This window comes from Pipra filicauda, unplaced genomic scaffold, assembly GCF_003945595.2.
Source record: "Pipra filicauda isolate LSUMZ 115617 unplaced genomic scaffold, ASM394559v2 scaffold722_size180822_pilon, whole genome shotgun sequence".
Classification (NCBI taxonomy): Eukaryota; Metazoa; Chordata; class Aves; order Passeriformes; family Pipridae; genus Pipra; species Pipra filicauda.
The window spans coordinates 50,942-78,789 of NW_024104890.1; the positions used below are offsets into that span (position 1 = coordinate 50,942).

General features: G+C 43.1%; 2 protein-coding genes across 9 annotated transcripts in view; one reads left to right on the plus strand and one right to left on the minus strand.

Moving 5' to 3' along the window:
• The window catches only part of FBH1 (F-box DNA helicase 1), a 44,284-nt gene that overhangs the window by 1,598 nt on the left and 14,838 nt on the right, over positions 1-27,848 (minus strand). The window contains exons 8-23 of one of the 8 annotated variants that reach the window (XM_039389376.1): positions 26,745-26,827; positions 25,224-25,392; positions 22,838-23,066; positions 20,305-20,392; positions 19,729-19,815; positions 19,427-19,563; positions 17,873-17,972; positions 14,977-15,098; positions 12,992-13,067; positions 10,651-10,845; positions 9,733-9,858; positions 8,449-8,555; positions 7,813-7,947; positions 5,288-6,977; positions 2,332-2,645; positions 971-1,071 (exon numbers count right to left, since the gene is read on the minus strand). In XM_039389376.1, coding sequence (XP_039245310.1) covers positions 6,858-6,977; positions 7,813-7,947; positions 8,449-8,555; positions 9,733-9,858; positions 10,651-10,845; positions 12,992-13,067; positions 14,977-15,098; positions 17,873-17,972; positions 19,427-19,563; positions 19,729-19,815; positions 20,305-20,392; positions 22,838-23,066; positions 25,224-25,392; positions 26,745-26,827 — 1,774 coding nt within the window. In that variant the 3' untranslated portion in view covers positions 971-1,071; positions 2,332-2,645; positions 5,288-6,857. Of the gene's footprint in view, positions 1-941; positions 2,646-2,836; positions 2,856-5,287; positions 6,978-7,812; positions 7,948-8,448; positions 8,556-9,732; positions 9,859-10,650; positions 10,846-12,991; positions 13,068-14,976; positions 15,099-17,872; positions 17,973-19,426; positions 19,564-19,728; positions 19,816-20,304; positions 20,393-22,837; positions 23,067-25,223; positions 25,393-26,744; positions 26,828-27,848 lie in introns of those variants that run through there. The other 7 variants (XM_039389377.1, XM_039389375.1, XM_039389378.1 and 4 more) reach the window with 7 other exon arrangements.
• Positions 850-4,423, plus strand: IL15RA (interleukin 15 receptor subunit alpha). Its single transcript, XM_027729376.2, has 6 exons — positions 850-2,636; positions 3,146-3,226; positions 3,440-3,565; positions 3,748-3,777; positions 4,079-4,142; positions 4,267-4,423. The coding sequence occupies exons 1-6, from the start codon at positions 1,754-1,756 to the stop codon at positions 4,421-4,423; spliced, it is 1,341 nt and encodes a 446-aa protein (XP_027585177.2). The 5' UTR covers positions 850-1,753.

Here is a 27,848-nt window from a genome sequence, read left to right on the forward strand (position 1 = left end):
CCTGCTGTGCATCACATCCCAGCCATGCATCGTTCCATCCTTTCCCTGCTTCCCATCCCAGCCCTGCACTGCTCCATTCTCTGTGCGTCACATCCCATCCATCCCTCACCTCATCCCAGCCATCCCTCACTCCATCCCAGCTATCCCTCTCTCCATCCCAGCCATCCCTCACCTCATCCCAGCCATCCCTCACTCCATCCCAGCCATCCATCACATCCCAGGCATTCCTCACCTCATCCCAGCCATCCCTCACTCCATCCTGGCCATCCCTCACTCCATCCTGGCCATTCCTCGCTCCATCCTGGCCATCCCTCACTCCATCCTGGCCATTCCTCGCTCCATCCTGGCCATTCCTCGCTCCATCCTGGCCATTCCTCGCTCCATCCTGGCCATCCATCGCTCCATCCCGGCCATCCCTCTCTCCATCCCAGTTCTCTCTCCATCCCAGCTCTCTCTCCATCCCAGCCATCTCTCACTCCATCCCAGCCATCCCTCACTCCATCCCACCTATACATCACATCCCAGCCATCCCTCACCCCATCCCAACCACCCTCTCTCCATCCCAGTCATCCATCACTCCATCTCAGCCATTCATCTCTTTATCCCAACCACCCCTCACTCTATCCTGGCCATCCCTCTCTCCATCCCGGCCATCCATCACATCCCAGCCATACATCACATCCCAGCCATTCATCTCTCCATCCCGGCCATTCCTCTCTCCATCCCAGTCATCCATGGCTCCATCCCGGCCATCCATGGCTCCATCCCGGCCATTCCCTCTCTCCATCTCAATCATCCATCGCTCCATCCCAGCCATCCATCACATCCCAGCCATCCCTCACTCCATCCCAGCCATCCCTCACTCCATCCCACCCATCCATCACCCCATCCCAGCCGTGACCCCTCCATCCCAGCCCTACTCTGTGTTATCCCCACTGCACCTCTCTCCATCCCAGCACTGGATCATCACCTCTCCGTGCTGGCTCCCATCGGGATACAGGCGCTTCCAGCAGCTGGGGTCATGGATGAGCCATTCCCACTCTCCAGCAGGGATCCTGGTGCCGGCATAACCTTGGAGAAACCAGGAAAGGGGCGAGACTTTAACAGCCCGTTGGGAAATCAGCCTCAAGCTGAGGCCAAAGGGGAAAGCAAAGCCATAACTCACAATCCCGGGATGCTGGATCCCAGCTGCAGCCTCCAGAGGGGGAGAAAAAACCCTGGGAACCAGCTGGAGGATTCATGGAGCATATGGAATTTTTCATGTCCGGCTGGAAAGTGAAGGGAGGAAGGAGGAGGTGGGGAAGTGCAGCAGCTGGTGGCCGGATGGAGCCGGGGCTGCTGTCCTGGAATGGTCTGAAATGGGGATGGAATGACTGAAAGGGGACGGAATTCCACAAACAGTCTTTGGTGGATGGAGGAGCTGCTCCAGGTGACCACAAGGATGCTGGAAATAGAGTTTTCCCTCTCCCATTCCCTGGAGGAGCTGCTCCAAATGACCACAAACATGCTGGAAATAGTTTTCCCCTTCTCAGCCCTTGGAGGAGCTGCTCCAAGTGACCACAAAGATTCCAAAAATAGAGTTTTCCCTTTCTCCATTCCCTGGAGATGCTCCAAGTGACCACAAGGATGCTGGAAATCAAGTTTTTCCTTTCCCAATCCCTGGAGGAGCTGCTCCAAGTGACCACAAAGATTCCAAAAATTGAGTTTTCCTTTTCTTGATTCCCTGGAGGAGCTGCTCCAAGTGACCACAGAGATGCTGGAAATAGTTTTCCCTTTCCCAATCCTTGGAGGAGCTGCTCCAAGTGACCACAAAGATTCCAAAAATAGTTTTCCCTTTCTCCATTCCCTGGAGGAGCTGCTCCAAGTGACCACAGAGATTCCAAAAATAAAGTTTTCCCTTTCTCCATTCCCTGGAGATGCTCCAAGTGACCACAGAGATGCTGGAAATCGAGTTTTCCCTTTCCCAGTCCTTGGAGAAGATGTTCCAAGTGACCACAAACATGATGAAAATACAGTTTTCCTTTTCCCATTCCCTGGAGATGCTCCAGGTGACCACAAGGAGGCTGGAAATTGCGTTTTCCCTTTCTCCATTCCCAGGAGGCGCTGCTCCAAGCGACCACAAGGATGCCAGGGATGGTTTTCCCTTTTTAATTCCTGTGTACAGACACAGCCATCCCGGATTATTTCTGGAGGCTGGATGAGGCTCTCCCAGCTCCAGGGCAGCATCCAATCCCTACATCCACCCCTAGCCAGGATTTCCTGGAATCACGGGATGGTTTGGGTTGGAAGGGACCATAAAGCCCATCCAGTTCCAGCCGTGGGCAGAGATACCTTCTGCTATCCCAGGTTCCTCCAGCCTGGCCTCGGACACTTCCAGGGACGTTCCCGGCGGTTTCCCGGTGTCCCGGTTGCGATTCCGTGTGTTTTCCATCCCTCTCCAGCGCGATGCAGCCGCCCCAAGGCCGTGGCCAACGCCCACATCGAGGTGGGGAACAACACGGGGCTCCACGCCCTGCTGCGCTATTCCTGCGACCCGGGATACAAGCGGAAAGCCGGGACTTCCAACCTCATCCAGTGCGTCCTCCGGGATGGATCCGCCCGGCCCGGCTGGACCGACCCCACGCTCCAGTGCATCCGTGAGCTCCCTGTGGGAATCGGGAACTGGGAAGTGGGAATTCCACTGCCGAGGGATGCGGGGAGGGGTTGTGTTCCCCGTTCAGCGTTTTGAGAGGAGATTTAATCCCTGGAATAAGTAATGGATGACGGGGGGTTGGAAAAGCAAATCCAAAGGTTAGGGCTCGCCGGATTCGGCGCTCCCGGAGCCGGGGGGAAAAAAGATGGGAAAAAAGATCCGTCTGGGGAAAAAAAAGATGGTAAAAGGACTGAAAATGGGGATTAACTGGAATTAATTAATTAGAACTAATTAGAGTGAGAATTAATAACGAATAGAGGATGGAATATTAATTAATGAACTGATGGGCCAATCAACACTAATTCCCAAAAACGGTTAAAAGTTTGGATAACTGAGGGATGTTTTTGTGGAGTGACCCCCCAGTCCCTCGTATTGGATGATGTCCCTTTCCCATCCCAACAAACCGGGGTCGGAGGGTTTATTCCCTGTTTTCTTGGTGGTGTTTTCCCACAGGAGACCCGGCGGCTCCTCCTCCACAAACCCCCGTCCCCGCGATCCCGACGGAGCCGAACATGGAGAGCACCACCTGGAGGGGTGAGCAACTCAAAAATTTCGGGATTTTCGGGAGACACAAACCACCCCCCCCCCCCATGGTGCGGGAAGCGAAATATTCCAACGGTGCGGCTGAATCCATGAAATCCCTCCCATGGAATGGCACCGCTTTGGGGGCCGCTGGATTTGGGGTGTTTTTCGATTTGGGAATTGGAAATGGAATTCAAATGGAATTTTACACCCTTTTCCCTGCAGGAACCAGCCCCACTTCCAGCCCTTCTCCGGCGGGAAAGCCCGGAGCTGACGGGACACGCCCGGAGACATCCACACCGGGAGAGGGGACAACCCCGCTGCCCAACGCCCCCTCGGACAATGCCACAGGTTGGGATGCTTCCCACGGGAATATACCCCCCCTCTCCCGGGGATAATTCCATCCATGAAAAAAGCTCTTTTTCTTTTCCCAGTGGATTTTTTCTTTCCTTCTCCCCAAAACTCCTTAGCGACGCTCTTCCCACTATCCCGACTTTTCCAGCTAAAAAAAAGGTTTCTCCCTTCTTTTCCAGCTTCCAGCCAGACCTTGGCCTATTCCATTGGTAAGACGAGCTTGTTTTGGGAAGCAGGGGCTCATTTTCCATATTTTTTAAGCTTCCAAGCCCTCGGGGCCGTGGGAGCTTTTATTCCTTGGGAATGTCACCAAGGTGGGAAGGAGGCAGCACCCAAACTTCTCCCTGGAAAGGAGAATTCCCAGTTTTATCCCTGCCAGGGTGGGGAGGGCACCTTGGGACTGCATCCAAGGTTTTTATGGCTCTTTGTGGAGCTGTTTGGTTTGGAGCCGGGCTGTGCCCTCATCCATGACCTGGAAGACCCTCATCCATCCCTGTGGCTTTTCCACAGGGTTCCCGGCGCTCCTGGTCACCGGAATCGTGGCCTCCTTCTGCTGCTGCTGGAGGAGGAAAACGTAAGTATTCCCAACCCCACCAGGTCTTCCCACCCCAGGGATGAGTTTTCCTCGGCCTCCGTGCTTCCCTGAGAGCCGAGGAAAGGCCTTGGAATGCCGGGGATGCTCCTCTTCCCTTCCACAGGCGCCCACGGCAGGGCTACGACGTGACACCCGGGGACATTCCCATGGTGGCTCCGGCCCCCAGGAATGAGGAGGTGACACCCGGGGACATTCCCATGGCGGCTCCGGCCCCCAGGAATGAGGAGGTGGCATCCCCCGGGATCGTTCCCACGGGATGAGCGCCCGCAGCTGGGAAACTCGTGCGCCCACCAGCCCCAAGGATGCTCCAGGATCCCACGGGAAGCCGGAGGCTTCCCTGAGCGGTGGCACATCCCGAGCTCCACACGGAGCAGCCTCATCCCAAGGGACGCGTGGCTGCTCTTCCCAGCCTGAACCAGTGATTCCCATGGATGGCACGGCTCCAGGTCCCACGGGCGAGGGGGTTTTCCGGGATTGGGAGCAAGGATTTGGAGGAATTGGCCCCCTGTGGATGGTGGGGGGTGGCAGGGAGCGGGAGGGGGGGTCTGTGTCCCAGGGGAGGGGGTGGGATGCTGGGATTCAAGTGTTTGGGATGCTGGGATTTGAGTGTTTGGGATGCCAGGATTTGAGTGTTTGGGATAATGGGGTTTGGGATGCTGGGATTTTGTGCTTGGGAGCTGGGATTTGGGTGTTTGGGATGCCGGGATTGGGGTGTTTGGGATGCTGGGATTGGGTGTTTGGCATTTGGGATGCCAGGATTTGGGTGTTTGGGATGCTGGGATTTGAGTATTAGGGATTTGGGCATTTGGGATGCCGGGATGTTGGTGTTTGGGATGCTGGGACGTGGGTGTTTGGGATGATGGCATTTGGATGTTTGGGATGCTGGGATTTGGGATGCCAGGATTTGGGCCTTTGGGATACCGGGATGTGGGTGTTTGGGGTGTTTGGGATGAAGCTGAGCTTCCCTGCTCCAAGCAGTGCCCATTCCCTATCCAGCAGCACATCCAGAGCTGCCCAACCGGACACCAACCCCACCCCTAGAGCGGCTTTGCCCCCGAATTCCCTGAGATCCCGGGAATTAGGTGGAGAGGGCCCCATCCAAAGATCCCTCCACACATCCTCACCCCTTTCCTGCTCTTTTCCAGCCAAGGCTTCCAGCCCCATTCCGCCCTCGGACGCAGCTCAGGGATCCTTTGGAAGCACTTCCAGCACCGATCCAGGCTCCGGATTCCTGATCCCCCCTGGCTCTGGCTGCTCCCAGGGATCCCAACCCGGAGCACTTTCACTACAATTTACACTTCTCGAGAGACCAAACTTAGGAAATATTCCAAGGAAAAATATTTCCAGGACGCGACTCAGGGAATATTTCCCTCGCTGTGGTTTTCCTTCATCCCTCGGTGGTTTTTATCCACTGTTTTCCTTTATTTCAGGACAGGCAGCTCTGGTGCCTTTTTTTATGTATAAATATATATATTTTATATAAAATCACAGAGAGCAGTTGATTGTTGAACTGACTGGGGGGTCTCAGCCAGGATTGGGAAGGATTGGATTGGGATGAAATCCATCTCCACAGCACCGAGGGCTCATCAGGCACCGGAATTCCCATCAACAGCCCAAAATTCCATGTTCTTTCCCGCCTGCTGTGCCTTGTCCTCCTGTTTGTGGGGAAGGAATCGGCACCATGGATGTGTGACAGTCCAGACCCTCCAGCCATGGAAGTTGGAAGTGCCTCTCTCCCACGGGATGGTCGGAAAACAGCCGGGATGGAGCACCGGAGGTTCCTGCTCCGACGTCCACGTCCCAATCCAAGCGGGAATTCCTGCCCCCAGGGTGAGCGGAGCAGGGAATGCGCTCCTGGAGTCAAACCCTTCCAGCAGCTCCCATGGGAATAACAGGATGCATGAGGCTCTTCCTGCTCCGGGCCTGGATCCAAGGGCAGATCCCTTCCAGAACCACTTTCGGTTTCGCTCTTCCGTGGCACAGGCTCTGGAATTGCGGCACAACCGAGCACGACCCACCAGGATTTTCCCAAGAGCTGGAATTCAATGCAGCCAAAGCACTTGTTAAAGAAGAGGAAAACGAGGAAGTTTTAAGGCTTTTTTTTTTTTTTGGTTATAAATGGAGTTTTAGGATTCAAAACTCTCTCCGGTTTGTCTCCAGGTCAAACCGAAGCAGTTCTTCCCTCACGGTTTGGTCCTGGGAAAAGGGAAGCAAAGTCTGGGAAAGCCCTTGGCTGCCAGGAGGGGGAATTCATTCCCTGGGAGGGATTAATGATTTCCTCCCATTGCTGGCCAGGGAAAGTCCATTTCCCAGAAATAGCCTGTTCCTTTGGGAGCTTTCCAGGGTTGCATTTCCTCTTCTTCCAGCGAATCAGAGGGATTTCACGGAGCGCTGACGTCAGGGAGGAGGGAGGGATATCCAGGGAAGTTTGGTCGCTGTGATGGAGGTACACAGGGATAATGCTCCAAAATTAATGCTGATCCAGTTCCTAAAGTGCATATGCTTTGGAATATTCTGCTTCCCAGCTCCTAGAAGGCAAGGCAGGGCTGCAGGGAAGGTCTCCCAGAGCCTACGGGGTTCCTCCGGAGCCGGGCTGGAATCCCATTCCAATATCCACCCAAATCCCGCTCCAATATCCACCCGATTCCTGAGCTGGGATGCGCCAACGGGCTTTGGGAAGCTGGGAGGGCTTCCCTAGAGCTGGCAGGGCTGTTCCTGGAGCGCCGGGAAGGAGGTGAGTGGAGCCAGGGAGCCGAAGCGCTGCCGGGTGCAAGGCTGGCACAGGAATCCCCCGGGATCGCGGCTGCCGTTGCTCTGCGGGAGGGAGAGACGGGAATTTCAGGGAAGAGGGAGCTGCAGGGACACCAGCTCCGCTTCCAACCTCGGCCACGAGCCCCTCCCGCCCAGGGAAGAGAACGGTGATGCTCACAAAGCATGGAAATCCCTGATGGAGTCATGGAATCGCTTAGGTTGGAAAGATCTCTCTGAGATCGAGTCCAACATTCCCCGGCACTTCCAAGGCCACCACTAATCCATGTCCCCAAGTGCCACATCCACGTGGCTGTTAAATCCCTGCAGGGATGGGGAATCCACCACTGGACAACCCTTTCCAAGCAGGAATTTTCCCCAGTATCCCACCTAAACGTCCCCTGGCACAGATCGAGGCTGTTCCCTCCTGTCCCGCCCTCGTGTCCCTGGGGATGGATCAGAGCCATCTGTTGTCCCCTGGACGTGGAGCTTCCCAGATTTTCCATGTGGTCACTCCAGAGCTTGGCCTTCATGGTACCCTCTGGATAAGGCTCCACCCCAGAGCCAGAGGGTGGGATCAAAGGTAAACCTGGACCCCAAAATCCGACTGTCCCTGGGGTGAGGGGTGCTCTGCCAATCCCATGGGATGCTCCATGGGCTCAGCAGAGGCTCCAAGACTCGGGTGTGGGATCTGACACAACAAAACCCCCAAACTGTCTCCACCTAAGATCACACAAAGCCTCAGATGAGAAATCTGGGAACTAAATGGATCTGTGGGAAGTGCAACACCACCCGGAATCCCCCCGGGAAGTCACGAGGATGGGGAGCTGTGGGGGGGAGATCCCGGCTCAGAACAGGGACTGGAGGCTCCCAATCCCAAAATCCCAGGGAAAAGACGTACGTGAGTCAACGGGAGCTTCCTCACAACCAGCCTGGAGCTGGGATCCAACATGTTTGTGCATCTGGACACACAGCAAGTCCGGGATGCTCCGACCTTGGCAGCCTCACTCATCAGCTCCACCCGAAGGAATCGCTCCTAAAAAACAAGGAAAAAGGGGAATAACACCCCTCGGAGGGAGCTGAGATGCTGGAAGAGGTTGTTCCCTTATTTTTTTTAACCCTTTGGAAATGATTTGCAACAGGATGGGCTTTAAAAAAAAAAAAAAAAACAAACAAAATCCCAAATTCCTGGTGATAAAAAAAGTCAAGGAGAAGCCAAAGGGGAAAGGAGGAAGGAAATAAGGGAAGAGCTGGCAGCCCCACAGACAGGGAAAAGGGGATCTCAGAGGGAAGAACTCAGGATCTGTGGAAAACAACACCCAAATGCAAGAACTGTGGGGGGAAAAAACTGCTGCAATCTTGTGTTTTCCTGCTGGAATCATGGCATGGAGCAGCAAAACGTGGGAAAAACGTGACCTCGGGTACTGCCAGCACGGATCCACCTGAAACTTGGGATCGGGGGGATAATCCTTAGGGGCAGGTATCCTAAATAACCCCGCTGAAGGGGTTTTCCTGCCTTGGGAAGGATTTCACTCACCCCAGCCAGGGCCAGGAGGTCTTCCAGGGATTTGGAGAGCAGGAGACACTTCTTTGCCCGGGTCACGGCGACGTAGAGCAGGTTCCACTCGTCCTCCGGGATGGCGCCTGGCACGGAGCAGACACGATCCATGGATTTAGGGAGCAAGGAGGAACAGCCCTGCCCTCCTTCCCATGCTTCGTCCAGGTTGGGTAAGGCTTGGAGCAACCCGGGATAGTGGGAGGTTTTCCCTGCCCACGGCAGAGGGTGGGATGGGATGGGCTTTAAGGTCCTCCCAACCCAAAGCATTCCAGTGTTTCTCTGGGAAAGCAGGAATGTGCAGGCCCTGTTTGCTGTGCGGGTCCTGACGCCATCCAAGCTCCTGCCTCGTTCCACATTCCTCCCTCCGGGCACAGGCAGGGAGCTGCTCCCAGCTCCGTGTTTTCCTGCCTGTGGAGCACAGGCTTGGCACTGGGGGAGTTTCCCGGGGCCTGGATTCCCTCTGCTCCCGGGGAGAGCCCAGCTCCTCCAAAAAACAGGAACCTAAGGGAAGCAGTGGCCCTGCCAAGCCTGGAGTTGGTCTTTCCCTGTTGCTACATGGCGACAGTTGCAGGAATATTCATGGAATCACAGAATCCTTAAGGCTGGAAAAGGCCTTTAAGACCATTGATTCCAACCATTCCCAGCTCTGCCGAGGCCACCACTGACCATGTCCCCAAGTGCCACATCCACAGGGATCTGAAATCCCTCCAGGCGTGGGGACTCCACCACCTCCCTGGGCAGCCCCTGACCTGCCAAGGCCTGACCACCCTTTCCACGAGGAAATCTTCCTTGATATCCAACCTGAATTGTCCTGCAGGTCCCACAGCTTCTTCTGGAATCAGGGAATCATTTGGGTTGGATGATCTGAGATCGTCGGGTCAAACAATCCCCAGCAGTGCCGAGGCCACCACTGACCATGTCCCCAAGTGCCACATCCACAGGGATTTGAAATCCCTCCAGGGATGGGGATTCCAGGCTGTTCCAAGGCCTGACCACCCCTTCCATGAGGAAATTTTCCCCAATATCCAACCTGACCCTCCCCTGGCCCAGCCTGAGGCCGTTCCCTCTCCTCCTGGCCCTTGTTCCCTGGAGCAGAGCCCAACCCCCCCCTGGCTCCCCCCTCCTGTCAGGGAGTTGCAGAGCCAGAAGGTCCCCCCTGATCCCCCTTTGCTCCAGGATGAGCCCCCCCAGCTCCCTCAGGAGCTCTCCAGCCCCTTCCCAGCTCCCTTCCCTTCCCTGCTTTCCCAGGAGCTGTTCCCATACCAGTGGCCAGGTTGGTTCTCCTCTGGGAAGCGTCGCTCCCACACTGGGCCTTCACAAAGTCATCGGCCACCAGCACGGTGTCGAATTCCAGGCCTTTGGCTTGGTGGACAGTCCCAATGAGATAATCTGGATCCAGCACATGTGGGAACACAGGAAGGAAAAAAAAGAAGGAATAAAGATCAGCCACGGCGGCAAAAACAGTGGTTTGGAATTTCATCTCATTCTCCATGAATTTTAATTTCTCCCCCAAATATAGATCAGGAGCTCCTCTGTCGGGAATCCTAAAGGGCTGAAGGGACTTGCCAGCCCTGACTTCCAAATGGGAATGTTCTTTGTTTGAGGAATTTTCTACCTGACTGATTCGTGTCCCCCCCCCATGTTTCAGTCAGGGCAAGTGAAATATCCATGGAACCATAAAACCATGGAATGGTTGAAGGAGACCTTAAAGTCCGTACAGTTCCATGGGCAGGGACACCTCCCGCTATCCCAGGTTACTCCAACCCGGCCTTGGGCACTCCCAGGGATCCAGGGGCAGCCACAGCTTCTCTGGGAATTCCATTCCAGCCCCTCCCCACCCTCCCAGCCAGCAATTCCTTCCCAATATCCCACCTAACCCTGCCCTCTGGCACTGGGAAGCCATTCCCTGTGTCCTGTCCCTCCATCCCTTGTCCCCAGTCCCTCGCCAGCTCTCCTGGAGCCCCTTCAGGCCCTGCCAGGGGCTCTCAGCTCTCCCTGGAGCCTTCTCTTCTCCAGGGGAACCCCCCCAGCTCTCCCAGCCTGGCTCCAGCCCTAAAGCTCCCGCTCAACCTCCCTTCTCCCTAAAAGTCCAACTCGACCCAAACTCAGCCTTTTTCCCGGGATCAGTTGGACTCAGGACCGAAAGGAGACCCGGCTTTGCCCCTTTATCCCTGGATTTACCCGCCAGGGATTCCCGGGACACGTGGGACCTCTCGATCCCCTGCACCAGCTCCGGGATGCGCTCCCGGTATTTCTCCACGATGGAAATCTTCCCCGCCAGGTCTCGGTCGTCCACGAGCTCCGCGTATTCCTTCAATCCCCAGAACCCCTGAGCTTCCCATTTCTGGAGAAAGGAATCGTGGATCACCAGGTTGGCTGGAAGGAAAGGGGACAGCAGTTCAGTTTAGCTATAGGAAATTAGAATTAAAACTTAATTATAATAAGTATTATTACATTATAGAGTTTAATTTATTAATTTTTAATTTATTATTATTTTTATTATTCTTTATTATTCTTATACTATAGAGTTTAGTTTAGTTATATTAAATTAGAATTAAAATTTAATTATAAGTATTATTACATTATATAATTTATATTATCATTTATCATTATTTAGTATTATTTATTTATTATTATATTATATAGTTTATTTCATTTAGATTAAGTTAGAATTAAAATTTAATTATAATAAGTATTATTGCATTAAATAACTTATATTATTATTTATTATTTATTATTATATAAGTTATTTCACTTATATTAAGTTAGAATTAAAATTTAATTATAATAAGTATTACTACACTACATATTTTATTATTATTCATTATTATTATTTATTATTCTTATATCAAATAGTTTAGTTTATTTATATTAAATCAGAATTAAAATTTAATTATAATAAATATTATTACATTATATAGTTTATATTATTATTTATTACTATTTATCCTTATTTATTATTATTATGTATTTATGATTATATTCTATAATTTATTTCATTTACGTTAAATTAGATTTAAAATCTAATTATAATAAGTATTATTACATTATATAATTTATATTATTCATTATTTTTATTTATCATTATTCATTATTATTATTATATTATATAGTTTATTTAATTATAAGTATTAATATATTATATTATTATATATAAATACATTATCAGATTACAATACATTATTATATTTATTATGTGTCATATTATACAATAATATAATATAATTATAACATGTTTATATTATATGTGTATATTATATATAAAAATATTATCTGATATATTATAAAATAAATAGAATGTAATAAAAAGAGTAAATTATTTATATGAGTTTATGTTATTATTTTTATTTTAATTAAATTTGAATAATGATATATATTTGTTTCAGTTGCATTATTAACAATATATTAATATATCTTAGTAATATATTAATAATATATTAAGAATTAGTAATATATCAAAATATGCTTTAGTATATAATAACAATATATTATTTTAAAACCAATATATTATATTAATAACAATATAATATTATATTAATATATAACAATATTTTAATATATAACAATATTTTAATATATAACAATATTTTAATATATAACAATATTTTAATATATTTTATCACTATATAGGACTAGATAGTACTAATATTTCTAATTACAACTATAAACAATAAATACATGTTGTCTATCATATATTAAAAAATTATATTATAAATTAATTATATAATAATAGACTAATTATATAAATTTATAATTACTACTATTAATATAAATAATATTAAGAATAACATTAATTGATAATATCATATTATAACTATGCTATAATTATATAATATTTATATACTATATATCATATTATATTATATTATATTATATTATATTAATTAGATTATATTAATTATATATATTATATTATATTATATTTATTATATTATATTATATTATATTTATTATATTATATTATATTAATAATATACTACTACTAATTTAATTTTAATTAAAGGCTTTAGTGTGACTTCAGGGCATAAATCCCACTTGTTATCCCGGAGCCAGGGAGTTTTCCTGGCCCCTCACTTCCCAAAAACCCTGGAACAACATCCCTATAATCCCCCAAAAATTCCTTTCTTTTCCTTGTTTTTCCTTTGATTCCTGCAAAGGAGGGATTTTTATCCCAAATTTTACCAACTGGGGAAAAGAAAGCAGGATTTCAACAACCCGAAAGAAAAGAGGGGGGAGCTTAAGGCAGAATAAAAATGACCTAAAAATCGGGAAAAATTGGGAAAAACATCCCAAACTCGGGGTTTCCGGGATAAGCTTCCAGCCAAGTGGAAATCCAGGGAGGGATCCGAGACACAGATCCCAAAATTTTGGCATTCCTGGTGTTAAAAATGAAGATCCTTGAAGCTGCCAAAAATAGCTCGGATATGAATTAAAAAAAACCTTAAAAATAATCGGTTTTTTCCCCCCCTCGAGAATTCCCTGAGGGAACGGAAAAGGAACCAGGAAAAAGGACAATACTCACATTTTTCCCTGACTTCTGCAGGTTGACTGAGCTTCCAAATGTCATAAATCCTGCTCAGGCCAAAACGAGCCAAGCCCTAAAACAACCAAAAAAAAACCCGGAGCTTTTTATCCCAAAATAAAAGCGGCTGTTCCAGGGAAAATAAAAATGCGAAAAATAAAAAGAAAAATCTCAGTTTCAACATAAATTGACCCAAAAAGCTCTTTATTTTTGAGGGCATTTTTACTTTCCAAAAGTATTTTTTTTCACCCCCTTATTTCTAAATCCCTTTTGGTTCGTTCCATCCGAAGGAAAATCGGGATAAATTAAATACATCCCAGATTTATCGGGATAAATTAAATTTATCCCGAATTTTTCTTTGGGGCTGGGCGGCCACCCCTTCGAAGGCTTATCTGGTTTTAATTTGCAGCTTTCTGGTTGGAAAAAAAAATAAGGTGAAAAAATTGGGAATATGGGCCTAAAAATTCCGAAGATTGGCTCGAACAGTTCCTCCAATTCCGGCTGCAAAATTCCCAAATGGAAGGAGGTTTTTCCCTATTCCGTGGGATTTTATCGGCCATTCAGAGCTCGAAGCCCGGTGATTCCCGAGGCTTTGGAATGTGGAGCCGGGTTAAAACCCTCCTGGAATTCCAGCCCAGGGATTCCTGCAGGTGTGGGCACACACATTCTCCTCCGGCTCCGCTTTTTTGGGAATGAAAATCCAGGGAAATCCCGGGGCCTGTTGCTCCCTCAAGGGGTTGATGTCTGCGGAAAATCCTGATTTCCCTCCCCAAAGAGGCCCCAGTTTTCCCTGGATTTCCTGGGTGGATTGAGCCAGGGATCAAAGCCCTCCAGGGCTGGGAATCCACGATGATCCCGGCACATCCCAAGGTCGCTTCCGGCTTCAAACGCTGCCATTGTCTCCCAAGAAAACGTGGAAAATGTTTATTCTTTCCCTGTTTTTACGCTCAATTCCGGCTGATTTTTAATTCCAAAGGCACCAGAACCGCTCCAGCTCCTCCAAAGACTTCCAGCCACTTGTTCCATCCCCTCTTTTCCCGCCCCAATCCTGGTCATTCCTAAACCCAAATGACACCATTCCCATCAAACCATTCCTTGAAATCCTGGTCAATTCTTAATCCCAAATTATCCAATTCCCACCGAGCCATTCCTAGAAAATCTGGTCATTCCTAAACCCAACTGATACAATTCCCACCAACCTTCTGGAAAAGTTTTCTCCTGGAAAAACACCCAAATACCTCCCAACTATTCCTAGAAATCCTGGTCATTCCTAAACCCAAATGATACAATTCCCATCAAACCTCCTGGATAACTTTTCTCTTGGAAAAGCACCCAAATTCCCTCAAATCTATTCCTAGAAATCCTGGTCATTCCTAAACCTACACGATAAAATTCCCACCAACCTTCTGGACATCTTGGAAAAAGCACCAAAATCTCCTCAAACTATTCCCAGAAATCCTGGTCATTCCTAAACACACATTATACAATTCCCATCCCACCCAAGCCGGATAAAACCGGGATAAATCAGCCTAAAAATGGGATTTGGCCCGCCCGGATTTGAGGATAAAACGGCCCCAAATCACTTCCCGGCCGTGCCAGATTCCTGCTTTTTTATGGAATATCGATTCCAAAGGTGGGAATTGGCCTTGGCTGTCCCCACCTAAGCTGGACAAAAACGGGATAAATCAGCCTAAAAACGGGATTTGGCCCATTCGGATTTGACAATAAAATGGCCCCAAATCACTTCCTGGCCGCACCAGATTCCTGCTTTCCGCTGGAATATCGATTCCAAAGCGGGAATTGGCCTTGGTCGTTCCCACCCAAGCCGGATAAAACCGGGATAAATCAGCCTAAAAACGGGATTTGGCCCGTCTGGATTTGAGGATAAAATGATCCCAAATCACTTCCTGGCTGTGCCAGATTCCCGCTTTTAGCCGGAATATGGACCCCAAAGGCAGGAATTGGCCTCGAGCGTCCCCACCTACCCCGATGACGTGGATGGGGATGGGTCTGTCCCTCCCGGTGAGTTTGACGGCGTCGTCGAAAACGCTGGAATTGCTGCGGGAAAGGACCGTGATCTTCCCTTCCAGGGAGCCCCGGACGGCGCCTGCACGGACACATTCCCGGGATCCCGGAATCAGGATCCGCATCCCAGGGACTCCACAGATCAGTATTATTTATTTAATTATTTCTCCTTTATGGATCGTATTTATCTTCAATTTCATAAATTTAATTGATTAACAGATTTGTTAATATATTTAACATGTTTTTGTAGATGAAAGGGATTATATTTCTGTATTAATTAATATATTTAATGAGGTTACTGATTTATTAGTTTGATAAATTTAATCAATTTTTCATGCTAAATCCTAAAGTTCATTTAGAAAATAAAATTTAAATAAAATAAAATTTAAATAAAATAAAATTTAAATAAAATAAAATGTGAATAACAAAGAATTTAAGGAAAACAGAATTTAAGGAAAACAAAATTTAAGGAAAACAAAATTTAAGGAAAACAAAATTTAAGGAAAACAAAATTTAAGGAAAACAAAATTTAAGGAAAACAAAATTTAAGGAAAACAAAATTTAAGGAAAACAGAATTTAAGGAAAACAAAATTTAAGGAAAACAAAATTTAAGGAAAACAAAATTTAAGGAAAACAAAATTTAAGGAAAACAAAATTTAAGGAAAACAAAATTTAAGGAAAACAAAATTTAAGGAAAACAAAATTAAAATAAAATGTAAATAAAATAAAATGTGGATAAAATAAAATGTGAATAAAATAGAATTTAAGAAAAATAGAATTAAAGGAAAAGAGAATTTAAAGAAAATAAAATTTAAAAATTAAAATAAAAATAAAATAAAATGTGGATAAAATAAAACTTAAAGAAAAGAGAATTTAAAGAAAAGAGAATTTAAAGAAAAGAGAATTTAAAGAAAAGAGAATTTAAAGAAAAGAGAATTTAAAGAAAAGAGAATTTAAAGAAAAGAGAATTTAAAGGAAAAGAAAAGAGAATTTAAAGAAAAGAGAATTTAAAGAAAAGAGAATTTAAAGAAAAGAGAATTTAAAGAAAAGAGAATTTAAAGAAAAGAGAATTTAAAGAAAAGAGAATTTAAAGAAAAGAGAATTTAAAGAAAAGAGAATTTAAAGAAAAGAGAATTTAAAGAAAAGAGAATTTAAAGAAAAGAGAATTTAACGACAGGGAGGAATATTTAAAGAAAAGGAGAATGGAAAGAAAACGAGAATTTAAAGAAAAAGAGAATTTAAAAGAAAGAGAATTTAAAGAAAAGCGACTAGAGAATTTTAAAGAAAAGAGGGACTTAAAGAAACGAGAATTTAAAGAAAAGAGCATTTAAGGGAACACAGAATTTACGGGAAACAGCATTCATGACAGAAAACAGAATGTAACGGAGCGAACATAAATTAAACACATTAAAATTAAACTAAAATTACATAAAATAACACTGCGAATTAAACATTTTCTGGGGTTGGAATTACGGAAATAGATTTAAAGGGAACTACAATTTACAAAATTAACCTAAATAAAGTAACAGTGGATAATAAAATAGAATTTAAGGAAAATAGAATTTAAAGGAAATAAAATTTACAAAATTAAAATTTAAATAAAATAAAATGTGGATAAAATAGAATTTAAAGAAAATAGAATTTAAAGAAAATAGAATTTAAAGAAAATAGAATTTAAAGAAAATAGAATTTAAAGAAAATAGAATTTAAAGAAAATAGAATTTAAAGAAAATAGAATTTAAAGAAAATAGAATTTAAAGAAAATAGAATTTAAAGAAAACAGAATTTAAGGAAAACAGAATTAAAGAAAATAGAATTTAAAGAAAACAGAATTTAAGGAAAATAAAATTAAAAAAATTAAAATTAAAATAAAATTTAAATAAAATAAAATGTGGATAAAATAGAATTTAAAGAAAATAGAATTTAAAGAAAATAAAATTTAAAGAAAATAAAATTAAAATAAAATTTAAATAAAATAAAATGCGGATAAAATAAAATAAAATGCGGATAAAATAAAATGTAAATAAAATAGAATGTAAAGAAAAAATAATTTAAAAACTAAAATTCAAAAAATTAAAATTAAAATAAAATTTAAATAAAATAAAATGTGACTAAAATAGAATTTAAAGAAAATAGAATTTAAAAAAATTTAAGTAAAATAAAATTTACATAAAAAACATGTAAATAAAATAGAATTAAAATAAAAAAGATTTAAAATAAAATAGAATTTAAAACAATAGAATTTAAATAAAACAGAATTAAAAAATAAAATTTACAAATAATAATATTTACATAAAATAAAATTTACATAAAATAATATTTAAATAAAATTTATTCATAAAATAAAATCTATTAATTCAACTATTAATATTATTAACATCATTAGTTTATTTTATTAATTAAATTATTAGCTAATTATCAACAACTATTTATATACTATTACGATATAATATTTTATGCATAATAACTATATATTAATTATTAACTAGGCCAAACTCAAATGTCATTTCAAATTTCACTTTGAAATGAAATTTAACCAATTTAACGTAATCGATTATGAATTATTAGTAACTTTATTATACATTATTTATTGCAAATATTTACTCCTAATTGAATTTTATAAATTAATTATTAATTTGTAAATTAACTGAATTTTATAAATTCAATCACCTTTTTAAACGTTGAACTTAAAGAGCAAACCTGAATTTACATTTTATAATCGAATTTTATTAATTTAATTTATTACAATCGATATTCATATTTACTATTTATGGTGTTATTAGTGAATAAAATTAATTATTATTTATTAAAATTAATTTTATTCAATGGCCCTGAGCTGAGAGAGCACAACTCACCCTTTTGGTTCCCACCCACCAACGTCTTATTCCGGATCCCTTTGCAAACATCCAGGATTGTTGCTCCAACATAAGCAATCTCGGGACCAAATCGGAAACTCTGCGTGGAAAAATCCAGGAAAAGGCAGGAAAAGACGAGGAATTTGTTAGAACCCATAAAAGTATTGCTATGTCTGGAATTATACAATTCCCACCCACCTTCTGGACATCTTTTCACTTGGAAAAAGCACCAAAATCTCCTCAAACTATTCCTAGAAATCCTGGTTATTCCTAAACGCAAATGACACCATTCCCATCAAACCATTCCTTGAAATCCTGGTCAATTCTTAATCCCAAATTATACAATTCCCACCAAACCATTCCTAGAAAATCTGGTCATTCCTAAACCTACATGATACAATTCCCACCAACCTTCTGGAAAAGTTTTCTCCTGGAAAAACACCCAAATACCTCCCAACTATTCCTAGAAATCCTGGTCATTCCTAAACCCAAATGATACAATTCCCATCAAACCTCCTGGATAACTTTTCTCTTGGAAAAACACCCAAATCCCCCCAGACTATTCCTAGAAATCCTGGTCATTCCTAAACCCAAATTATACAATTCCCATCAAACCATTCCTTGAATTCCTGGTCATTCTTTCCCTTGGAAAAACACCCAAATACCTCCCGACTATTCCTAGAAATCCTGGTCATTCCTAAACCTACATAGTTTGGGGGAATTTGGGTGTTTTTCCAGGAGAAAAGTTGTCCAGGAGGTTGGTGGGAATTGTGTCAGTTAGGAATGACCAGATTTTCTAGGAATAGCTTGGTGGGAATTGTTTGGGAATGACCAGGATTTCTAGGAATACTTCTGAGTCATTTTGGTGCTTTCTCCAAGAGAACAGTTGTCCAAGAGGTTGGTGGGAATTGGGTTCAAGAACCACCAGGATTTCTAGGAACAGGTTGGTGGGAACTGTTTGGGAACGACCAGGATTTCTAGGAACGCTTTGGCAGGAACTGTTTGGGAACAATCAGGATTTCTAGGAACAGTTTGATGGGAGTGGTTTGGGAACGACCAGGATTTCCAGGAACAGTTTGGCAGAAATGGTTTGGGAACGACCAGGATTTCTAGGAACAGTTTGGCAGGAGTGGTTTGGAAACAACCAGGATTTCTAGGAACAGTTTGGTGGGAACTGTTTGGGAACGACCAGGATTTCCAGGAACAGTTTGGTGGGAACTGTTTGGGAACGACCAGGATTTCCACAAACAGTTTGGTGGGAACTGCTTGGGAACGACCAGGATTTCTCGGAACAGTTTGGCGGGAACTGTTTGGGAATGACCAGGATTTCCAGGAACAGTTTGGCAGGAGTGGTTTGGGAATGACCACGATTTCTAGGAGCAGTTTGGCGGGAACTGCTTGGGAACGACCAGGATTTCCAGGAACAGTTTGTCGGTACCACTTGGCCCCGCGGAGTGTTTGCCGTTGGACGCCGCCCGCGGGAGGCCGCGGGGCCTGGATTTCCCCTGGATTTCCCCTGGATTTGGGATGCCCCCCTGGAAGCCCAGCCCCTACCTGGGTCAGGTAGTAGACGTGGGTGTGGGGCACGGCCTGCAGGGTGTTGACGGCGCCGCGGAAGGTGTAGATCTGCTGGTGAGGGTCTCCCACCAGGATGATCCCGCACGGCTGGGACAGCACCACGTCCACGATGGCTGCGGGAAAACACCGGGAACGTCACGGAGCAGCCACGGAGCAGCCCCGTCACCGAGCCAGCCCAAGCAAGCCAGGGCTCGGTCCTAACCTCACAGCCGGGTTTAAGTTGAACCGTGCTGCTCCTTGGGAATGCTTCCCTGTGGGAATGCCGGAGCTCCGCTCACCTGGAGTGCAATCCTGGGCCTCGTCCACGAAAACGGCGTCGTAGCCCGACAGCTTGGGCTTGCTGAGCTGCCACAGCTTCAGGTATCCTGAGGGGAAAACACAGGGATGGCAGGGAAAAGGGAATTTTCCTCGGTGGAACCCCCCATGATCCTCAAAATAAACCACTTTTTTCCTTGGCTTTTTTGGGTTTTTTTTCATGTTTCTGGCCCTTAAAATAAATCCTTTTTTCCTTTTTTTTTTTATTTTATTTATTTCTTTTTGTTAAAAAAATGTTTCTGTCCTTAAAATAATCCCTTGTTCCCTTTTTTTTTTTTTTTTATTAATAATTTTATTTATTTATTTTATTGATTTTTTTTTTTTAACTTTTTCTTTTTTTTTATGTTTCTGGCCCTTAAAATAAATCTTTTTCCCCTCTTTTTTTTTTTTTTTGGTATTTTTTTCATGTTTCTGGCCCTTAAAACAATCCCCTTTTCCCTTTTTTTTTGTTTGGTTTATTTTTTTTAATTTTTTTTTTTTAATGTTTTATGGTATTATATTCTTTATAATATAAGAATTGATATTTTCTTCTCTTTTACCATCACAAGTCATCTTGTATCTCTTCTCCACGTCCCCATCCAGCTTTTTCATGTTGTGCCATATTTCTTTGGCCTCCTCCACGTTGATCTGGAGAGGGGAAAAAACACAGGGAAAACTTGGACAAATTGCTCTGAGCAGACAAATATTCCAAACACGGGAGATTTTCTCTGAAGTCTTTTGGGGTTTTGATCTAAAATCACCTAAAAAGATGTTTATTTTCTTTATTTATATATATATATAAAGAAAATAAATATATATAAATATGTAAAAATATAATTAATAAATAAAATAGAAATAGAAATACCATATATAAATATCATATATATAAAAATATAACTATATAATAATATATATAATATAGAAAATATAGAATAATATATAATAGGTAATGTGTAATATTATATAATATATATGTAACATTATATAATATAAATATATAAAATAGACAAATTATATATTGCACAATATATAATATTAATATAACAATAATATAATATATAAATAATATATATAAATAATAAATAAAAATAAATTTAAATATAAATATATATATCACTGTTCAGGCACTGGTATAAATATAACATCAGTGTTCTGTCTATTTATATTGTATTTATTCATCATATAGAATACATACTTATTTGCTTATAAAATCTTAATATAATATGATTATCAAAATATAAATAGAATCTAAACAGAATCTAAATAGACTCTAAACAGAATCTAAATAGAATCTAAGTAAAATCTAAATAGACTCTAAATAAAATCTAAATAGCATATAAATAGAATATAAATATAATCTAAACAGAATCTAAATAAAAGATAAATAGAATCTAATTAAAATATAAATAGAATCTAAATAGAAATAAAATAGAAATAAAATAGAAATAAAATAGAAATAAAATAGAAATAAAATAGAAATAAAATAGAAATAAAATAGAAATAAAATAGAAATAAAATAGAAATAAAATAGAAATAAAATAGAAATAAAATAGAAATAAAATAGAAATACCTGCCCTGGGCAGAGCCAGGGATAAAATCCTGCCTCAAACCAGCTCCACAAACAAGGAGAATGGGCCCCGTTTCCTTCAGATTTGTCACCAGTGGGGAAAAAATATTTGGACAGTTAATTGCTAAAGGTGAAGCCCAAAGAGCCCTGAGCTGGGAGAGATGGGAGATCATGGAATTCCGGAATGACTTAGGTTGGAAGGGACCTTAAAGCCCAGCCAGATCTTCCCTGGTTGGAATTCCTTCTGTCCCACAACCTTCTGTTCCTAAATCTGTTATCTCAGAGGTGTTACTGTTGCTTCTGACGGGCTCAGCCTTGGAATCCTGTCCCAGAGCAGCTGGAATTGGCTCCATGGGACAGGGGGAAGCTTCCGGCAGCTTCCAAGAGAAGCCACCCACACATCTACCAAACCCCAGCCACAGAATTTCAGCCTGACCACAAAATCTCACCCTCTGTTCCACGAGGCTGACGAGTCTCCTGTCCCTGTGGGTGTTTTTGAACCACACGGGCACCTGCTCCTCACAAATCTCCTCCTCACTCCTGACGGGTTCGGCCTTGGAATCCTGTCCCGGAGCAGCTGGAATTGGCTCCACGGGACAGGGGGAAGCTTCCGGCAGCTTCCAAGAGAAGCCACCCGCACATCTATCAAACCCCAGCCACAGAATTCCACCCGATCCCAAAATCTCACCCGCTTTTCCACGGGGCTGACGAGCCCCCTGTCCTTGTGGGTGTTCTTGAACCACACGGGCACCTGTTCCTCACAAATCTCCTCCTCACTCCTGACGGGTTCGGCCTTGGCCGGTGGCAGGAATCCTGTCCCGGAGCAGCTGGAATTGGCTCCACAGACAGGGGAAGGTTCTGGCAGCCTCCCTCGACACCCGATCCCAAAAATTCACCCGTTTTTCCATAGGGCTGATGAGCCCCCTGTCCCCGTGGGTGTTTTTGAACCACACGGGCGCCTGCTCCTCACAAATCTCCTCACAGATCTCCTCCTCACTCCTGACGGGCTCGGCCTTGGAATCCTGTCCCAGAGCAGCTGGAATCGGCTCCACAGGACAGGAGAAACTTCCGGCAGCTTCCAAGAGAAGCCACCCACACATCTACCAAACCCCAGCCACAGAATCCCACCCCAATCCCAAAAATTCACCCTCTTTTCCGCGGGGCTGACGAGCCTCCTGTCCCCGTGGGTGTTTTTGAACCACACGGGCACCTGCTCCTCACAAATCTCCTCCTCACTCCTGACGGGCTCGGCCTTGGAATCCCGTCCCGGAACAGCTGGAATTGGCTCCATGGGACAGGGGGAAGCTTTTGGCAGCTTCCAAGAGAAGCCACCCACACATCTACCAAACTCCTCACAAATCTCCTCACAAATCTCCCCGTCACTCCTGACGGGCTCGGCCTTGGCCAGAGGCAGGAATCCCATCCCGGAGCAGCTGGAATCGGCTCCATGGGACAGGGGGAAGCTTCCGGCAGCTTCCAAGAGAGCTCCCCCACTACCAAACCCCATCCTGATCCCAAAAACTCACCCTTTTCTCCGTGGGGCTGACGAGCCTCCACTCCCCGTGGGTGTCTTTGAACCACACGGGCACGTGCTCCCCACAGATCTCCTCGTCCGAGGAGGCGAAGAAGCTCTCCAGGGTCTGCGAGACCGTTTTCCCCCTCACGAACAGGGCCTGGCCCTCGCGGTTCTGCAGGAGGCGGCTGACGGAGAACACGGACATCTTGGAGAAGTTCAGCCTCCCTCGCTCTTTGTAGCTGGGAAAAACCCAAAAAATAAGGTGTCAAAAGGTGCAGGGAAACCTCCTGTGGCACGACAGCACCTCAGAATCCCTGTTTTATAACCCTGATTTGGACTAATGGCGGAATATCTCTAAAATTTGCACGTTTTTAAATGGAGTGCCTTGAAAATCTGCACGTATTTGCAATGGAATATCTTTAAAATTTGTGCATATTTTAACGGAATATCTTTAAAATCTGCACCTATTTGCAATGGGATAACTTTAAAGTCTAAATATCTTTAAAATCTGAACCTATTTGTAATGAAATACCTTTAAAATCTGCACTTACTTGCAATAAAATATCTTTGAAATCTGCACTTATTTGCAATGGAATACCTTTAAAATCTGCATATCTTTAAAATCTGCATTTATCTGTAATGGAATATCTTTAAAATCTGCATATGGTTAAAATCTACACATATTTTTCACGGAATACCTTCAAAATCTGCACATAGTTGCAAAGAAATATCTTTATAATCCGAATATCTTTAAAATCTGCACATATTTTAATGGAATATCTTTATAATCTGAATATCTTTAAAATATGGACATATTTGCAATGGAATATCTTTAAAATCTGCACATATCTGCAACAGAATACCTTTAAAATCTGAATATAATTATAATCTCCACCTATTTCTCACAGAATATCTTTAAAATGTCCACCTATTTGGAAAGAAATACCTTCAAAATCTGCACTTATTTGAAAAGAAATACCTTTAAAATCTGTGCTTATTTGCAAAGAAATACCTTTAAAATTGGCACATATTTGCAATGAAATATCTTTAAAATCTGCACATATTTGTAATGAAATATTATTCAAATTCACACCTATTTGCAATTAAATACCTTTAAAATCTGCACCTATTTGCAATGGAATACCTTTAAAATCTGAGTATCTTTAAAACTGGGAAATATTTGTAATAGATTATCTGTAAAATTTGCACCTATTTGCAATTAAATACCTTTAAAATCTGCACCTATTTGGTAATGAAATATCCTTAAAAACTGCACCTATTTGTAATGAATTATTTAAAATCAGCACATATTTGCAATGGAATACCTTTAAAATCTGAATACCTTTAAAATCTGCACCTCTATGCAATGGAATACCTTTAAAATCTGAATATCTTTAAAATTTGCACATATTTGCAATGAGTATCTTTAAAATCTGCACATATTTGTAATGAAATACCTTTAAAATCTGCACCTATTTGCAATGGAAAATCTTTAAAATTTGTACATATTTTAATGGAATATGTTTAAGATCTGCACATATTTGCAATGAAATACCTTTAAAATCTGAATACCTTTAAAATCTGCACCTATTTGTCACAGAATATCTTTAAAATCTGAATATCTTTAAAATCTGCACCTATTTGTCACAGAATATCTTTAAAATGTCCACCTATTTGCAGTTAAATAACTTTAAAATCTGCTCCTATATTTAATGGAATATCTTTAAAGGAATATCTTTATAATCTGTGCATATTTGCAATGGAATAACCTTAAAATCTGCACTTATTTTTGTGGAATGTCTTTAAAATCTGCACATATTTTAATGGAATATCTTTATAATCCGAGTATCTTTAAAATCTGCACATTATTTGTCCCGGTAGAAGCACAAACTTGCTGATTTTATACATTTTATAGAGGAAAAAAAAAGAAAAAAATGGAGCTGGAGGGATATTCCCAGTATTCACCCCTGCCAGGTAACGGGAATTCCCTCTTTTTTTCCAGCTCTGCACTTGAAATGTGCCATCATGGGACAGGAATTGGATCATTAAAACGACTCAGACAAAGAGAATTATTCCCCTGTTGGAGAAAAGCAACGTTTGGAAAGGTTTTCCCACTGACACGGGAAGGGGAAGCGGAGAAAAAGGAATTCCCAGTGGAATTTTATCTCCCTGGGAATCGACCCCAAACCAGGGAAATGAGGGTTTTCCCGTGGATCCTAAAACCCCTGGAGCATCCAACTGGGTATCCATAAATCCCAACTCCCAGCCTGGCTTGGAGCAGGTGAAATAATCTCCCCCCTCCCCTCAGATCCCCAGAGGTTTTAATTCCAACCGATTTTTCCCGCCGCGTCCCTTTTTTTTTTTTTTTTTTTTGGGATCTAAAAATCCCAACTCACTGCTTCCCGACGCTCCCGAACGCCAGGGAGTGGAAAGTCTTGCAGGTGACATTCCTGGGAAAGGCCCTTTTCCCCTTCTCCACCACGGCTTTGTTGAAAGCCACGTAAAGGAAGCTCAGCTCCGGGAATTTCTCCGCGTACTTGGCCAAGGTGGAGGTTTTCCCCGTGCCTGGAGAAGGGAAGGAAGCAGAGGATGAGGATTCCAGAGTCGGGAATGTTGGTGCCTAACGGAGCAAATCGGGTTTACAAAAAAATTCCAATCTGTAGCCTGAAAAGTTTTAAAAAAAAATAAAAAAGAGGGAAAATAGAATGGAAGGTTCGTGGGTTGGGATAAGGATGGGGCGGATCCCTCGGGAATTCCCGCCATGGGCAAAACGGGCTCGACTCGAGGGAATTAATTTAATTTACTGGCAATTAAATCAGCAGAGGGAAACGAGGAATAAAAGCTACAGCCTAAAACACCTTCTCCTCGTCCCTCCCCTCTGCCCAGGCTCCGCTTCACTCCTGATTTCAGGGAATCAGGGAATCGTTTAGGTTGGAAAACGGATCGGCTCCAGGGTGAGTCCCTTTTTTTCCATGGGGTCAGTCCTTCAGGAACAGCCTGCTCCAGTATGGATCCCTCTTTTCCACAGGGTCAGTCCTTCAGGAATTGTTCCAGCACAGATCCCTGTTTTCCATGGGGTCAGTCCTTCAGGAACTGCTCCAGCACAGATCCCTGTTTTCCACGGGGTCACTCCTTCAGGAACTGCTCCAGCACAGATCCCTGTTTTCCATGGGGTCAGTCCTTCAGGAACTGCTCCAGCACAGATCCCTGTTTTCCACAGGGTCAGTCCTTCAGGAACTGCTCCAGCACAGATCCCTGTTTTCCACGGGGTCAGTCCTTCAGGAACTGCTCCAGCACAGATCCCTGTTTTCCACAGGGTCAGTCCTTCAGGAACTGCTCCAGCACAGATCCCTGTTTTCCATGGGGTCAGTCCTCCAGGAACTGCTCCAGCACAGATCCCTGTTTTCCACAGGGTCACTCCTTCAGGAACTGCTCCAGCACAGATCCCTGTTTTCCATGGGGTCACTCCTTCAGGAACTGCTCCAGCACAGATCCCTGTTTTCCACGGGGTCAGTCCTTCAGGAACTGCTCCAGCACAGATCCCTGTTTTCCACGGGGTCAGTCCTTCAGGAACTGCTCCAGCACAGATCCCTGTTTTCCACAGGGTCAGTCCTTCAGGAACTGCTCCAGAGTGGGTCCCTTTTTTCCCATGGGATGCAGGCAAATCCCTGCTCCAGCCCCTGGAGTCTCTCCTCTTCCACCCTCCCTGCCCTCAGGACCTGCAGGGCCCTTCTCCCACATATTCCCACTCCTCTCTCCCCTGTTTTTGTTCCCATTTTTGGGGGCTTTTCCCTTCCATTTGTTATCCCAGAGGAGCAAGTTGATCCCTCTGGAATCCCACAGTCCCTGGGCCGGGAGGGAAGGGCCAGACTGAGGTTCTCCTGTTCATTTTTCCCACAGAATTTTTGGGATCTTACCTGCAAACGCCATAATTTTCACTATCTGCCCGGGCTCAATCCTGTGATTCAAAATCCTCTGCTGCTCGTGGGTCAGTGGAAAACTGTGGAAAAAATCGGGGAAAAAACAACAATAAATGGATGGAAAAGGAATTAAAGAAAATAAATCCTCCCACACAACTCCATTAACGAGGAAATGGGGTTATTGATCCCATCCCAGGAGCGGGAATTTGGCACTGGAGCAACCTGGTTCTTGGGGAAAAAGGAGAAAAGAAGGGAATAAGAGAATATTGGAGCAAAAATAGGGAGTAAAACTCTTATTATTGAAGAATCCAGAAGAATTTGGAACCCGGAAATCCCAAATCCCAGCCTGGCTTGAAGAATCCAAAAGGTCACACGGGAAAAGATCTTCCCAAATTAAAATTAATTAATTAAAATTAATTGGGCAGCCTGGCTCCTTAAGCTTATTAAAGACCACCAGCTTTATCTTGGCCAGGGATGGAATCACAGCATTCCCATTCCATAGGAAAGGATAAGGAATAAATGAGTCAATCCAGGGGAAATGCAGCGGGAAGGGAACCAAGCCTGGATCCCCACAGGCCAGGGAAGGGTTTCACTCCTTGTTGTCCTTCTTTTCTAGGCAGCAAGTAGCCAAAAAATATTAATATTTAACATATAGATCAATACATTTTAATCTATATGTCCATGTATAGATATATAAATTACGTATAATTATAAATTATATCATGTCTAAAATTAAAATAGATATAAATATATCAATATATATAATATTTATTAATATAAGATAAATATAAAGCATATAATTTAATATATATAATATATAATATATAACATAATATAATATATATTATATAATATATATTACATCTATGTATATACAATACATATTATATCCATGTATATATAATATATATTATATATTATATCTATGTATATATAATATATATTATATTATATATATGTCCTTCTTTTCAAGGCAGCAAGTAGCAAAAAATATTAATATTTAACATATAGATAATAACTATATAATACATATTATATAATATATATTATATTATATAATATATATTATATAATATAATATATATTATATTATATATATGT

What these genes read in the sequence shown, in the direction of transcription:
- IL15RA (XM_027729376.2), top strand. Translation starts at nt 1,754, where the DNA reads ATGCTGGAAATAGTTTTCCCTTTCCCAATCCTTGGAGGAGCTGCTCCA. An exon ending in GACCTTGGCCTATTCCATTG is followed by an intron (nt 3,778 to 4,078) that starts GTAAGACGAGCT and finishes GCTTTTCCACAG; the next exon opens with GGTTCCCGGCGCTCCTGGTC. An exon ending in TGCTGCTGGAGGAGGAAAAC is followed by an intron (nt 4,143 to 4,266) that starts GTAAGTATTCCC and finishes TCCCTTCCACAG; the next exon opens with GCGCCCACGGCAGGGCTACG.